The sequence below is a fragment of the Motacilla alba genome, chromosome 8, assembly GCF_015832195.1.
Source record: "Motacilla alba alba isolate MOTALB_02 chromosome 8, Motacilla_alba_V1.0_pri, whole genome shotgun sequence".
NCBI classification, from domain to species: domain Eukaryota; kingdom Metazoa; phylum Chordata; class Aves; order Passeriformes; family Motacillidae; genus Motacilla; species Motacilla alba.
Window position 1 is genome coordinate 9,350,081 of NC_052023.1, and position 13,800 is coordinate 9,363,880.

The 13,800-nt window shown below is 37.9% G+C and overlaps 1 protein-coding gene across 2 annotated transcripts in view; it reads left to right on the forward strand.

The window, feature by feature from the left end:
* The window catches only part of TESK2 (testis associated actin remodelling kinase 2), a 76,509-nt gene that overhangs the window by 22,645 nt on the left and 40,064 nt on the right, over positions 1 to 13,800 (forward strand). Inside the window, exons 1-3 of one of the 2 annotated variants that reach the window (XM_038144024.1) lie at positions 2,943 to 3,051; positions 5,083 to 5,187; positions 11,690 to 11,738. In XM_038144024.1, the coding sequence (XP_037999952.1) occupies positions 11,694 to 11,738 (45 nt within the window). In that variant the 5' untranslated portion in view covers positions 2,943 to 3,051; positions 5,083 to 5,187; positions 11,690 to 11,693. Of the gene's footprint in view, positions 1 to 2,929; positions 3,052 to 5,082; positions 5,188 to 11,689; positions 11,739 to 13,800 lie in introns of those variants that run through there. The other variant, XM_038144023.1, reaches the window with a different exon arrangement.

Here is a 13,800-nt window from a genome sequence, read left to right on the forward strand (position 1 = left end):
GTCAGGCCTTTGAGAAGCAGTTGTTGACCACTTCTTGTTGCATATCAGACCTGAATATCCAAGAAGCATGCAGGACACAGTGACCCAAAAAGGTACCTACCTGCTTTTCTGAGGTTTCCTTAGCTTAAGAAAAGTAGTCTTAACAGGGAAAAAGGTCCTGTGTGGATGCCATGGGACAGAGAGAGAGAAACGGCAAGCGTTTCTCACAGTGGCTTGTGAGAATTTTGAGGGAGCTGTAAGGACATGATAATTTGTTAAATATAAATAATTAGCAGGTGGTGTTTTTCTACTTCTTATTTTTCTCCTTCTCAAGGACAGTGTGTGAGGAAGATGTTTTTGTTAGTTAGCCAGTCAAATAGAATCTATCGAACACTCTATAAAAACCGCGCGGTTTCTTTGAATAAAGGCTTCTTGTTCTTTTGTACAAGATTGCCTCTGTCTGCTTCTGTGTTCTTCATTGCACAAGAGTGACAGTCCTGTGATAAATTCTACTTTTACTTCAGAGTTGAGGCAAAAGAGCAGGAAATTTCGGCATGAAACTGAATCAATTCTAGAAATGGGCAAGAAATTAAGAGGTAGCTGGCAGAGTAATGAGAAGGCAAATAGTGTTTAAGACCACGTTCCATCTGAGTTCCTGATCCCCTTCTACCTGTATTCATTCCCTTTTGGCAGACCTTGAAGCTTCTGTGTTGGTGGAAAGCTCATTTCTGAGGAAATTCTGTTAAGAGCATCTCTGACTGTAAGAATTAAGTTACTTCAAATTCTTTCCTTGAAAACCCCAAATTACTCCACCACAACACCCAAGATTCCTAACTTTTGTCTCAGAGGAAGTGAGTTGATTTATCTGCTGCTGTGTATATGTTCAAAGCATAGTCCTTTTTTCTTTATTTAAATTTAAATTGTTGAAGTTTTCTAAGTCTATGAAAACATTTTAAACTTTTTCCCCTCACCCAAGGTATTACTTCTAGTAAAACTAAGGTATAACTGAAATAGATTTTAAAAGTCTCTGTGTAGACATTGACCTGTCCAACTTAGTTTGTTCATTCAAATTAGCTGGGTAAAATTAAAAATTAATGAAAGTACACAACTGACACAAGAAACCTGGCAAGTAACAATAAACCTCAACTTAACATGCAATCATCCTGCTTAAAACCAATAAGCATGCCAAACAGGCAAGACAGGTTGTGTTGAGAATGATTCTAGATTATCTTGTTGTAATGCATTAAAGCTGTAGTTTGACCAGTTTTGTTTTAAAACCAATATTACCACAGGAAGGAGGAGTCCCATGCTTGTGAACTTGCTGTTGGTTTCTACTCAGCGCTGGTTTCTATATCCTTCTCCACCTCCTTTCCCCGATCCTTCTTGCGCTGGGATTACTGGGTGACTGTAGGTGAGGCATTTGAGGAGCTCATGTACATAAGCAGGAGGAAAAGCATCTGAGGGCTATTTTTCTATTCAATGCCTCGATGTTGTTTACCACATTCACCTGGGATGTTTCCAGTGCTACCCTATACCTGAAACTAGGACGGGAAGAGGCAACTTAGAAGTGTTAAACCAGACACACCTGAAACGTGACACCCTTTTCTCCCTGTACATCCCTGTGCTGAATTCATGTGCTCTGTGTCTAGATGAGAATGTTTGGCTGAAACATGCCCTTCTTCTTGCAGATAGTGGTGTGCAAATAAAACTTGAAAATAGGAATCACTTGCTGCCTCAGAACTGCTGGGGAGGGAGCCTTACCTTCAAAATCCATAGCCCATTTTCTTCTTGCATCTGCTTATCATAGATTCAGTTTTTCTTTGTGTAATTAACATTTCACAGCTAAAGGAGCCTCTCACTGGAAAAGATAAACAGTCTTCTGGAATAAAAGTAGACAGGCTGCTGTTGTTTAAAATGTAGGTAGTTTGTATGTACCTAAGTCATCACGTTGATTTCAGTTTTAAATTAGAAAGCTGATGAGATTTTCTTAAATTCTGGGAACACAGACCTTCCTAAACTGATCTCCATAACATGAATGAATTTGCCATGAGGGTAATTCAGTGTTTTGAGAAATACATGTTTTCTATTTATGAGCTGCAGGTACTGATGTAGGAAGAAAATGGGAACATAATTTCCATGAATAGTACCAGTATGTGTGTGGGAATGCTCAACTGCAAGGAAATTCAAAGGCTTGGCAAGCCTTTCACTATTGTGACAGACAGCTCCTTTCTAATAGTAGCACACATCCACATAGCACTTGACAGATGGGCTAGTTTGAGTACCAAGTTAGAAATGGCCACAGCCCTGCATTTCTGCCTGGGGAAAGTCATGCTGGACAAGGTGCTGGTGCTGTGCAGTTGCCAGAGAAATCCTCATTTTCCTGCTGATGCTGTACAGCCACTCCTGACACCCTGGGTGAGGTGATCTCCTGTGCAGGAACCTCTCTGCTTTGCAGCAGGGGTTGGCAGGAATGCTTTCAGTCCCCTGGATCATAGTCTATTTTCAGAAGTGAACACTGAGTATCTCCAAAATCTGCCCTGTAGCTGTAAGCAACTGGTTCTTGTATAGCACATTCTGTGAACAATGACAGCAACCACTGCAGGGGGAAAAAAAGGATATGGGTGGAATGAAAATAAGTTTCATAGGTCTTGGAGTGGAAAACTTTTTCCCTGTGTACAAGCAGATGGCTTCCTTCACTTGTACTAAGAAGCTGATAGTGGGGTTTTTTCAACTTCTCAAGCTTTCTGTCATCATGAGTTGCAAGAGAAGAGCAAAATGCCATTTCACATTTGCATAATATGCTTATAGAAAGTCATCTCTGTGATAAAGACTGCAGAAATTGATGTATGCATCATTTTTGTCATGAAGGGGCTCTATGTTGTACCACAACAGTACTGGTTCTTCAGGGTTTCATTTCATATCCTTACTATTTTTTGCTTCTATCCAATAGGTAAGGCACAGAACTTCAGACCAGGTAATGGCTTTGAAGATGAACACACTGAACAGCAACAGAGCAAACATGCTGAAAGAGGTTCAACTTATGAATAGACTCTCACATCCGAACATCTTAAGGTACACTGGCTTTTTTCTGAATCATATAGAGATAGGTTGTCTTTAGTAGGGCTCTCTTCTTTTCAATTTTTATTTAGTTATTTATTGTTGTAGGTTTAGCTCTTCTGAATGTGTTAGGATCAATGGCTAATTTAATAGATGAATGGGAGGAAGAAGAAAAGACTTAAGAGAAAAAACCCCAAACATGGACATAATTTTGGTATTGGGAGTTTGCCAGTAATGAGTAACTTATGTCAGAGAAAAACAAGTGCTTACATTTTAAATTTCTAATGAATCAATAAAATGATATGAAGAGTGAAATTTGGCTTCTTTTTGTGAATTTAAGCTATTGCAAATTTAAGACTGTTCAGCTAACTTACGGTTACTAATCTTAAAATTAAACAATGCAAAATGCCATAGCTGTACCCTAGGCTTAGGTCTGCTTCTAAGTTTTTGGGATTTTCTTATTGCAGTATTGGAAGGTGGGATAAGGACTGACTAAAAGAAGCTAGAGTGGAACTAATCTAATTTATATGCTCCTGGAAGGAAAAGGGTGGTTCTTGCTTTGCATTAGATTACTGCATGCAAATCCAAAATGTTCCAAGGTGTATCTTGTTATTTCTTAAACCATTTTAGTCTTGGTTTCACTTCTATGGTGATGTGACAAGCAATTAACAAAATTGGCTGAAGCCATAACATTAAGAAACTTGAAGTGATGGCAGTGTGAAATGGCAGTGTGATGGCAGATGAAATGTGATGGCAGTGCACCAACTGACCAGTTCTCCTAAGCTGCTGTTGCACACCTGGGATCCATTTCTGATCTCAGTTCTTTTTGAAAACTTCTGGAGACACAGTGAACTCCATTACTTAATTTCCTTTTCTTCACGATTCTGTTACATGGTACAGACATAATACTGATTCCTAAAATCCTTTATAACCGATTTTTCTGATTCTTGAAATCCTATCTCAGTCTTCATCAACTGATTTGTATCAATATTATCCTGTGTGTTTCCCTCAGTATTTATGAGGACACGTGTCAGAAGCATTTGAAATATCTGTAAGGAGCATTCCATTACTTCATGTCTGTTTTCTGTTATTCTTTTTCTTAAAACCTCAACAACCTGTGAATTTAAAGAATTCTTACTCATTGTAAACTGTGTTGGTTTCATCATAATTATTCAAGTGTTGTAGTGATCTATCCCTAAATGCAACTCCTAGTCTATTTTCTCTGCTCCAAGGTGAGGTGCATTCCAAGCAACTCCTCCTTCTTTTTGGTTGTTGTTGTTATTTTTTAAAAATTTAAATTATATCATCTATCTGTTTATTTAGATTTCAGGATCATTAATTGTGTCTTATATTTATTCTCCACATTTTTCCTTAATTTCCTTTTTTTTTCTGAATCCTCTGATAAGCAGCATATGACCCTGGGACTGATAAAGCTGCTTTTCTCATAAGGTTTGTGGATAGAGTAACTCTCCAAAGTAAAATTGGCATTGTCAGAGTCATCAGCTCAGTACACTTCCTCAGTTTCTTTATCAACTTTGTGTGGTTGGTAAATCTTATTTAAAAAAATCAAGCTCTACAGCTCTGTTCAAAATCAAGAATTTAATGAAGGTTGTGATGAGGGAAAGTAGGAAAGGGATGTATCAACAGGCCGAAAGCATTCAGTTGTGCCTAAATATAACCCTGCCCCCTCTCAAATGGGATTACAGAGGTGTTGCTGAGAACAAAAAATATTGTGCTCAGTCCTGAGTAACTGCTGAAATTTAGGTGTCTTGTGATGTAAAAGAGATCATATTTGTGATGTACTGGTCCCTTCTGGCCTTAGAGCCTGTGAATAATTTGAAGTCAGCAGTGTTGCACAGATGGTCCTGAAAGAAGAACAGTAATCTATTGATTTATGTATGAAGCAGAAAAGGAATTTCATTTGTTCTTCTAGTTATTACCCAGGATTGACAGAGAAATCTTTTTCTTTTTGTGCTCAAGTAAGCAGGTATGAGTGAATATATCAGAAATAAATTACTTAAATAGAAATGGTCTATCTTTGCACAGGTTGTTTAGAAGAATAAACTGCATTTGATTTATGAATTGCTTGATTTGAGACTTCTTCAAAAAAAGCAGGCTCTGGTAAAATACTGCCTTTTTCTTATCTGTTAGGTAAGTCCCCTTGCTACAGGGAGCGGAGTTATTCCTACAGGAAATGCAAAAAGAAAACAGTAAAAAAACAACTAAAACTAAATACTGAGTTATAATACACAGTAAAAACTACTACTTTTCTGTGTAGGCGATAAGTTGATGGTTTTATGTGTTAATTATGTGTCATTTAAGTTTTTGTTTAAATTTTACTGCAGTGTTTTCAATTTCTTTGTCTGAGAGAAGATTTTGCTCCTCTTAAATGTTACCTGCCTGTGTGTCTGTAAATAAACACACACATGCAAGCCTCTCTATTTAGATTTCATAAATGTGTAAATCATGGGTGCTTCTGCTAGTCTTGTGAAACAGCTGTTTCCCACTTTAGAAACACATAAAAAATAATTAATACTAATTTGCACTTAAAGTGGTGAGAGGTTGTGTTGCTTGTTTGACAACATTGTGCTATCAGATAAGAGCAGCTGAGTTGTATTGCTGGGAGGTTTTTAGGAAAATGTTCTACAGTAACCTGTTCCCACGGAAACATTTTCTGGGATTATTTTTGGAAATTTTAAGATTGTATTAGTATTTGAAAGGAACATCCTCTTCAAAGAAGTTCTAATATATAACTTCCTGGGGCTATGAGCTATCTCTGTTTGCTGTTAAATATTTTCTTCACCTAATTTCTTTCCTTTGAAGTACTTCTATGTTACTGAGTAAGGTATTTTGTCACTAGCATCAAGTTCACTTCTCTATTGATTAGCCACTGGATCTCCTCCACATGCCTTGAAGGTGTACCCTGATTTTTACATAATACATCTCTGAGCTTCTTCATCTCCTCTGAGCTCTGGGGCTGCCTGCTGTTAACTTCCACTGTAAACAAGTTTCTTTCCTTCCTGTTGCTAGCCAGTATGGATAGCAATGGGTTCTTAGGCTGAAATGTTGAGATCATATTGTGCAGTGGTTAATTGAAGCAGGTGAGGGCTGCAAGGTGTTCTGCCATCAAATGGCTTGTAAAATTATGGAGCTGGATAAATACTGGCTTTACAGCCTCCAAAATCTGCTCTCAAACCATCTCAACATGGGTAGGATAGCAAGTTAATGTTTTAGAAAGCGAATGTCAGATTCAGCAATGAGGCATTTATTTTAGTACACTAAAACCTTCCTTAAGCTGGGAGTGTGGTTTTGTTTTTGAACATCCTGGTGAGTAATACCTCAAATTTGTTATTGAATCAGTGTTTTTGTCCAAGAGCTCTTCTGTAGTTTATACAGTTAAGTGTTATGGAAAGAAGAGGTTCTTCTTCCTCAGAGTGCATTTGGTAGCCCAGGATCATCATTATCCTTTAGGTAATGAAAAACCCATCCCTTTGCTCTAAAACATACAGCGATTTTTTACCAGCTGTCAATTCCAATGTGCCCACTGTTAGCTTCAAGATGTTATTGCGAAGATTTTGGTATTTTTGTGTTGATTGCACTGATGTGACTAATAAATATTGCTGACTGTTTGAAACTGCTTTTGCTTCTGTGCTGTCCATATCAACTCCTTTTCAGAGTTACAGATGCCTTTTGAGGTTTTTATCCAGACTCTGGTCACTCTTCTGGAGTGTGAGTTTGTCAGTAGTTGCTGTCTTCCTTCCATTCCTGAGCTCAGTAGAGATTACCTAAGGTGCATCTGTGTTTTTACCTTACTGATGCTTTTGCACACTCTGAGGAGATGGAATTGGGTCAAGGTGTTTCAGCTTCTCTTGGTGAGTTTCAGATTTACTTGGTGAAGTACTGATCTGGGTATTTAGGCTTTAAAAGCAACAGGCTTTATTTGCTATGGAGTAAAAGGCTAACTTTAAATCTCCACACTCATTTCAGTATTTCTGCACTCGAATTCTGCTCTTGGCCAGCCATATAGATCCATCTTGATTAGAAGAGAGATGTAAGTGAAGACTGTAGTTTTCACTTACCAAGTCCCCAGTAAGTCTGCTGTCCCCATGGTAGGATCATAAAGATTCCAGTGGTCAAATATATGTGTATATGTAAGCTTCTAATGTGTTTTCCATGAAGAAAATGAGAGACTGCCCTCTATTAGAGGATTTATTTTGGCAAAAAATAGAACTTCTTTTTCAGTCTGTTAAGGATATTTTAGAATAGAAGACTCCAGGCATGATGGTAAATAATAGGGGATTTGGGAGTTTTTTTGTCTCCCTTCCTCTTGCTTCCTATTTCAGCTAGCAGATGTGATTCTAGAGGCAGAGTAGATGTTAACTACAATGTAGTAACTTTTTGTTCAGTCGCTGTCTGGTGTTTATAACAAACTGTGTAGGAGACCTGCTTATCTTTTTGGTTTGCTGGTTTTTCCCCAGGGTCCAGGTTGGGACATTTTAGGAGTGGACAGGGCAGAAGCAGACAAATGGTGTTCAAGGAGTGTTTTCTTTGTTTCTACCATCAATCTCATCTCCTGTCTCCATCTCACTCCTGCATGCAAGTTAAACATGGAGAATTAAAATGCTTTTCTTCCTCTTATCTACATTTCTTGCTGCCTTGGCTGTGGGATGTGCTGGTTTCATCACATCTTCCCTCAGCCAGATGGTGAGAGGAGGTGTGGAAAAGTGAGCTGAGGCTGGGGTTTGTACCATGTGATGTTTACTATAGCTACTGTAATACAGGTTAGCTGATACATGGCAAAACTGTAATTTCTGGAGTTAGGGAAAATGGGGGTTTGGAGCATTTCTCCACTTCTCTATTAGCTTGTGTCCTGTTTGAAGTGCAGTGCTGTTCAAGGGTTGGGTTAGATTGAGTACCGTGGTTATGAAAGGTCTGGTGTATGCTTGTAGATGTGCTCTACCATTTTGTTACTTTTCTGAATGCTGATGTGCTGCTGTAGTCATGAGTTTTCACCCAAGTCAAAGTAAGAAAATTGGTCTGGAAAGGACTCAAGAAATCTCCATCCTTGTGTCCTGAGCTTGGGAGCCTTCAGTCTACAGTCAGAGAGACTTGATAGCTTTTTTTTTTTTTGGTAATATCTTACAGATGTGTTTTTCTCATACAAATGAAGTGGTGTGCTACCAATGATTCTCCATCTCTTGTACTGTCTCTTAAATTGGTGTACCTTCAATTTTGAGGTAGAATTTCAGTCTTTAATATCGCTATTGTTTGCATGAAAAAGTATTTCTTTATTTGATCTGTACCTTGGGGACTTAATTTAAAACATTCTGTACACAGAAAGTCTTAGCTCATGTCTTAAGCGTTCTCGTGGGAGCACTTGGAGGTATTGCTGCGTGTTTGGCTGTGAGCATGCAGGCAGATTGACTCATTGATTAAATCCACCTTCTTGTGTGTGCAGCACACAAATAAGCACACTGTGTGTATATTCCATGAACTCCTTTCAAGGAGAATTTTATTTCATCCCCTTTGAGACAAATCTATCACCCTGGGAACACAATACCAGGGACTTTTGTTTTTTGTGCGTGTGTAGTTTTATCCTTTCAAACCTTCCTTTTGGTAAAATTGCTTGTGATGGACTTTGTTACAATAGGCAGAAGGATGGATTTTGTCTTTTAACATCCTTTATCCTGTACTGAGCAGCGCTTTAACAGGAAAGAAAATTGCTTTTTCTTCTCTTTGTGTAATGTGGTTATCAAAAAAGAGTATTTTAGAAAAACAGTGTACAAGGCAGCAGAAGAGAGGCTGTCCCTTGCCATCTGACTGAACAGAAAGTAGTTTGTGTAACCACTGTGAAGGACTAAGAAATATCCAGACTTCTCTTGGTTTTGTTTAGGAGGACAGGTTCTCAGATTGATTGTTTATAAAACGAGACTTCCAACATGTGTCTAGATTGCTGGCATTTGTTAGAAAGCATTTGGTAGTGGAAATGTGCTGCTCTGTATTTAGTTGAGTGGACTCAAGTATCATCCTTTCTATTTGCAGCTTCTAGGAAAACTTTTCCAACCAGATTTTGGAGATGTTTCAGCTTGCTGATAAGGCCAGATACACTGTCTTGAAAATAAACTTCCTTAAATCTGCAAATGATCTCCTGTTTTGTGGATGATTGGCCTATTGGAGCTCATTCCAGCTAGAAATGCTTATAGGAAGTGTAACCTTTGGCTGACAAGACATTCTGCTGAAGTTCACCTACCAGCACATTTTGGCTCAGGAGACAGTGTGTCTAGCCAACAGGAATAATCTCAGCTGTGCTGGACCAGCATGTCAGCTTCCTATCCACAGAGCTTGGAATCTCATCTGGGGCAATCTCAGAAATTGAAACCATGTTAAATCTTGCTTGGTAATTGTATTTCCCAGTAGCAGCTGGGTGTATTATCTTTTAGTGAAAATCCCTTCCAACAATGTCTTGTAGCAGTTCTTGGCTTAACCAAGTGGTGTATTATTGCTTCATAAAACAGCTAAGCAGAAGTTTTCCAGAAATTTGGACTTCTAGAGGTCTGTTCTATCAATCTATTTTCCAGAGCCTGAAAACTGAGATTCATTCACACGAAGTTTAAATGACTTCAGTATGTTGCTTGTAAGCTTATTAATTCTGTCTTTATTAGTGTATTTGGTTTCTCTTTTCATGGATAATAGTTTCTAAATATGTGGGGTTTATAAATGTATCTTTATGTCCAGCTTTTTTTCTATGAGATCATGATATGGAGCTTTGTTTTTTGATTCTTAGTAGAAATCCTAAGCATGTGAGATTTTTTTAAACTCTTACTCTTGGTAACTTGATTCAATGTGTCTTTGCTGCCTTAAGCATAGGTTCACAAAGGCAATGAATATGTTTCTGTTGAGACTTCGCTTGACCAAAGCAGATGAAAACTTTATTATTTTAAATTACTTAATTTTAGTTTTTGTTGAATGAAAATATTGCCATAGCAGGTTGACTTTGTGTAGTTGATAGATAAGATAGTACTTTGGAAAGTTGTCTTATAGAGAAGTTAATATATTGGAATTGCGTACTTTCCATTTTTGCTTGTGAATAAAGCCATTAACACCATGCCTGATAGCTCTGGAGCCTTTCAGAATGAACTAAGAAACAGATTTATGCTCTGTAGAAGTCTGGGTTTCTTCATCTCAGGAAGTTTAATTTGTCAGTTTCTTTACAAAATTATTCATATGCTGATTGCAGTATGAAGTGAAACTCAGAACGAGCAATGCTTTGCCTACATGCTATATCTAAAAGAAGCTTCTTCCTGTTCTCCTAAGGGCCTGATCATGCCCTATGATTCTACACTAAACAAGAAGAATTGGATTTTCAGTGTCTCTCAAATTAAAATTCCTATATTCAGGGAGTATTGTTTGAGTGTTTAAGGTAGAGCAGGTGGTAGAAGTTCTAATTGAAGTCTTGTTGCTTCTTTGGTTATAAAAACAGATTTCCACAGCTCAGATTATGCAAAGGACCTTACCTATATTATTTTTCTTTGGCTGCTTGTAATTTACCAGTCAGCTGTTAGACAAGAGAACAGTGAGGATCATTCATTTCTTCAAAAGCAGCTTAGCTGAACTAGCGCTACGTCTTGCATCATTTTGTGTTTAAATTCGGAAGTGTTTCAGGATATAAAAGGTCCTTTTCCTTTGACTTGTTGTCCACAAGATTCCTGTCACATATAATGAGATCATACATGTCTACCTCTTACTTGCAAAATGGAAATTTCTGAACATTATGGAAATGACAGACAATTTGTTTTTGCTTGCTGAGACCAAAATCTAAATGCTAAAACTGAGAATTAGTTAATCTATAAAGAACGATCACTTGAACTGGGCAGGGATGGCTCTAAAGTGTTTAAAATTTCAGCTTTACTCAACTTCCTCATGGGACATGTTTACTAGTAGTGTTAATTTACATTTTGTCACTTTTAAGTTCAGCTTGTATGGTGGTAAAAAGGAGCTTTCAGTTGTTTATGGCACATTCTGTTGCTTTCCAGAGAAACCAAGGGTGGCAATCATTACTGTTAACAACAGGAGTTTGAAAATTGTGCAGTGTAGGTAACACTTGTGGAATGTGTCTGTACTGGATACTATTGAAACTTGCTTCTCTCCCAGTGTTGGAAAGAGGAGTTTGGGGAGGGGAAGTATACGTTGCATATGTGCCCTCATATTCCTGAGTGGTTAAGAATGGGATAGGAAGAAACATCTTTATGCTTTAACAGCAAAATGCAAAGGGAAGTAATTTTCTGTTTATGCAGACCGGCAGTTGATTACTTGGCTTAAACTTCCTTAAAATAGGACTCTGAGACTGTTCCTTTCTGCATAAGTCATTATACGTTGGCCTTTGCTTATAGTCAAATTAGTAATTTTTCATTTTGAGGTTGAGCTGTCTCCTGTGCTCTCTTGGAACTGCTAATTCAAATTATATTGTAGTGTAGATACATGATTTTTTGTGCTGAGATGTTTAAATAATCAGTGGTGAGGTATGCAGTGTCTCTGAGGCTGAATTTTTTTCTCTTTCCTCCTTTTTTGATGTAACCTATATTAGTTTTTTTAAAGAACAAAAAAGAGGGGGGGAAAAAAGCCCAAACCACTTTTCTTTTCTTGTTTCTTGTAGGTTTATGGGTGTCTGTGTGCATAAAGGACAGCTGCACGCTCTTACTGAGGTAAGACTATTTCATAATATACATACTGAATATGAAATATTCAGTTCTCAGGATGGATTCTGCAATTGCCATTCACCTTGAGTGAAGGTTCTTCTATGGTGACTGGTGAGTTAATCACTCACTATTTGCTGTGTTAAGGGAAGATTGCAGAATCAGCCCTCAGAACTCCACTCGCAGCCCTTGTATGTCTTTTCTCCTCAGAAGCACTTACTGAGGTGGAAAAAAAAATCACAGTAAGAACATAAAACTTCACTGCTGATGTTCTAAATGAGACATGTGCATTACCATTGAGCTGCCCATAAATATTATTTGTTTCAGTGGCATTGCATTGTATTTAAGTCTTATTTATAGTCCAGTTGTACATTTTGCAAGTGAATCAATAACGTTTCAGCTGGATCATGTTATTGTATTCACTCCCTACCACTTCCATATTACAGCTTAATCTGGGTCCCATAAAAAGGAATTACTCCATTGCCCATGTACCCTGGCCAAGATCTAGGTATCAAATATGAAGCTGAAGTTTCCATTCATATGTGTTCCCACCCAACTTTATTGGGTTGTTTGTTTAATCCCCCTGTACTGCTCAGGAAAAACAAGAAGAGAGTATTCTCTTGTTAGGAATAATGCTGCCTGTTTTGAGTCAAAATCAATAAAATGCTTTGCCTGTTGTATTAGTTTGAGTACAGACTGAAAGCAAACTCATTGTTCATAAAGTTATTGTTTATTTACTTCTGTTTTGTAGGAACTGCTCAATTAAAAGATTAACCCTTTCCCACCCTCCCAAAGACAAGTCTGTTATTAATTAGCAATTTAAGCAGGTTCCTGGTATGGTGTGCTTGCCAAGAACTGCTGTAAAATGAGGAGGCTGAGGAGCTGTATGCCAATTAGCAGGATATGTGTCACCATCGCTTTCTGTAACTTACGGATGCCACTCTGAGGCAAAGATGCACATATGTGGGCAGTGAATTTCTTTACCTTCTGGGGTGACAATTTTGCAGTTCTCATTCTAGCTGCTATTGCAGAGATGCACTCTGGTTCAGTGTCTGTATTTCTGGTGGAGCAAAGGTAAAGACACTTCCAGAAATTTCAAAATACAGCATGAGTGTGAGCAATTTGCCATGAGAGAGACAGTTTATTTGATTTATTCTTTCTGGGTTTTTTTCTCCTCTCTGTGCTCAGTTGAGGAAACATTCCTAAGATGGCTGATCAAGTTATTCAGGCAGGCTTTGCTAACTTATTGCTGATTTCTTTTGGATATCTGGTAAATTGAAACAGGGAGGTTTTGTGCCATTCCACTCACTAAACATTGTCGTAGAAGAGGTGGAGCTTCATAATGCTTTATTGTACTAAAACTTGGAAGATTTTGCTCAATGTGGGTTTTTTTTTTTGTTTGGTTATTTTTCCCTTCCTTCGCAGCAGTTGCTTACCATTTAAATAGCCCTCCCCACCCAAAAAGCTAAGAAAATGAAAACAGCACAGATGCTTCCTCATAGTGAGCTAACTTTGTCGCTGCTGCTTTGTTCAGCTATTTTTGAGTTCTTGGCAAGCAAATAAATCTAAGAAAGACTTCAAAGAATAACTTTTTATAGTTATAATTCAGAATAACAGAAGAGATTCCTGAAGCATCTTGAGACCAAAAAGGAAAAGAAAATTACTGCAACACTTTGAGGAACAGAATAGCTTTAGTGACATGTCATAAAAGTGTAATTACTGATTACTGCTTTTCTTCTGTGGACAAAGATGAGCATTTAATGCCTTCAATAGGAAAATCCATGGCAGAAATGGATATTGTAGGGAATCCGCACACAATTTTGCCCAGTAACATAGCCATCATTTGATTTTATAGAGCCTTCAAAAGTTAAAAACTGTATATGTTCCAAGTGGTGGAATTGTCTTTTCTGACAGCAGTAGTAGCATTTTTCATCTTCAAGTGTGTGTAGAGTAATAGTTGAATTCTGAAGGCTTCTGGAGGTTGGAGAAGGGGGCTGAAATGTCGAGCTGAAGGAGTTATTAGTAAGACAGACAGGGTGAATCACCAGTTCGAATATAGCCCAGGAGGATA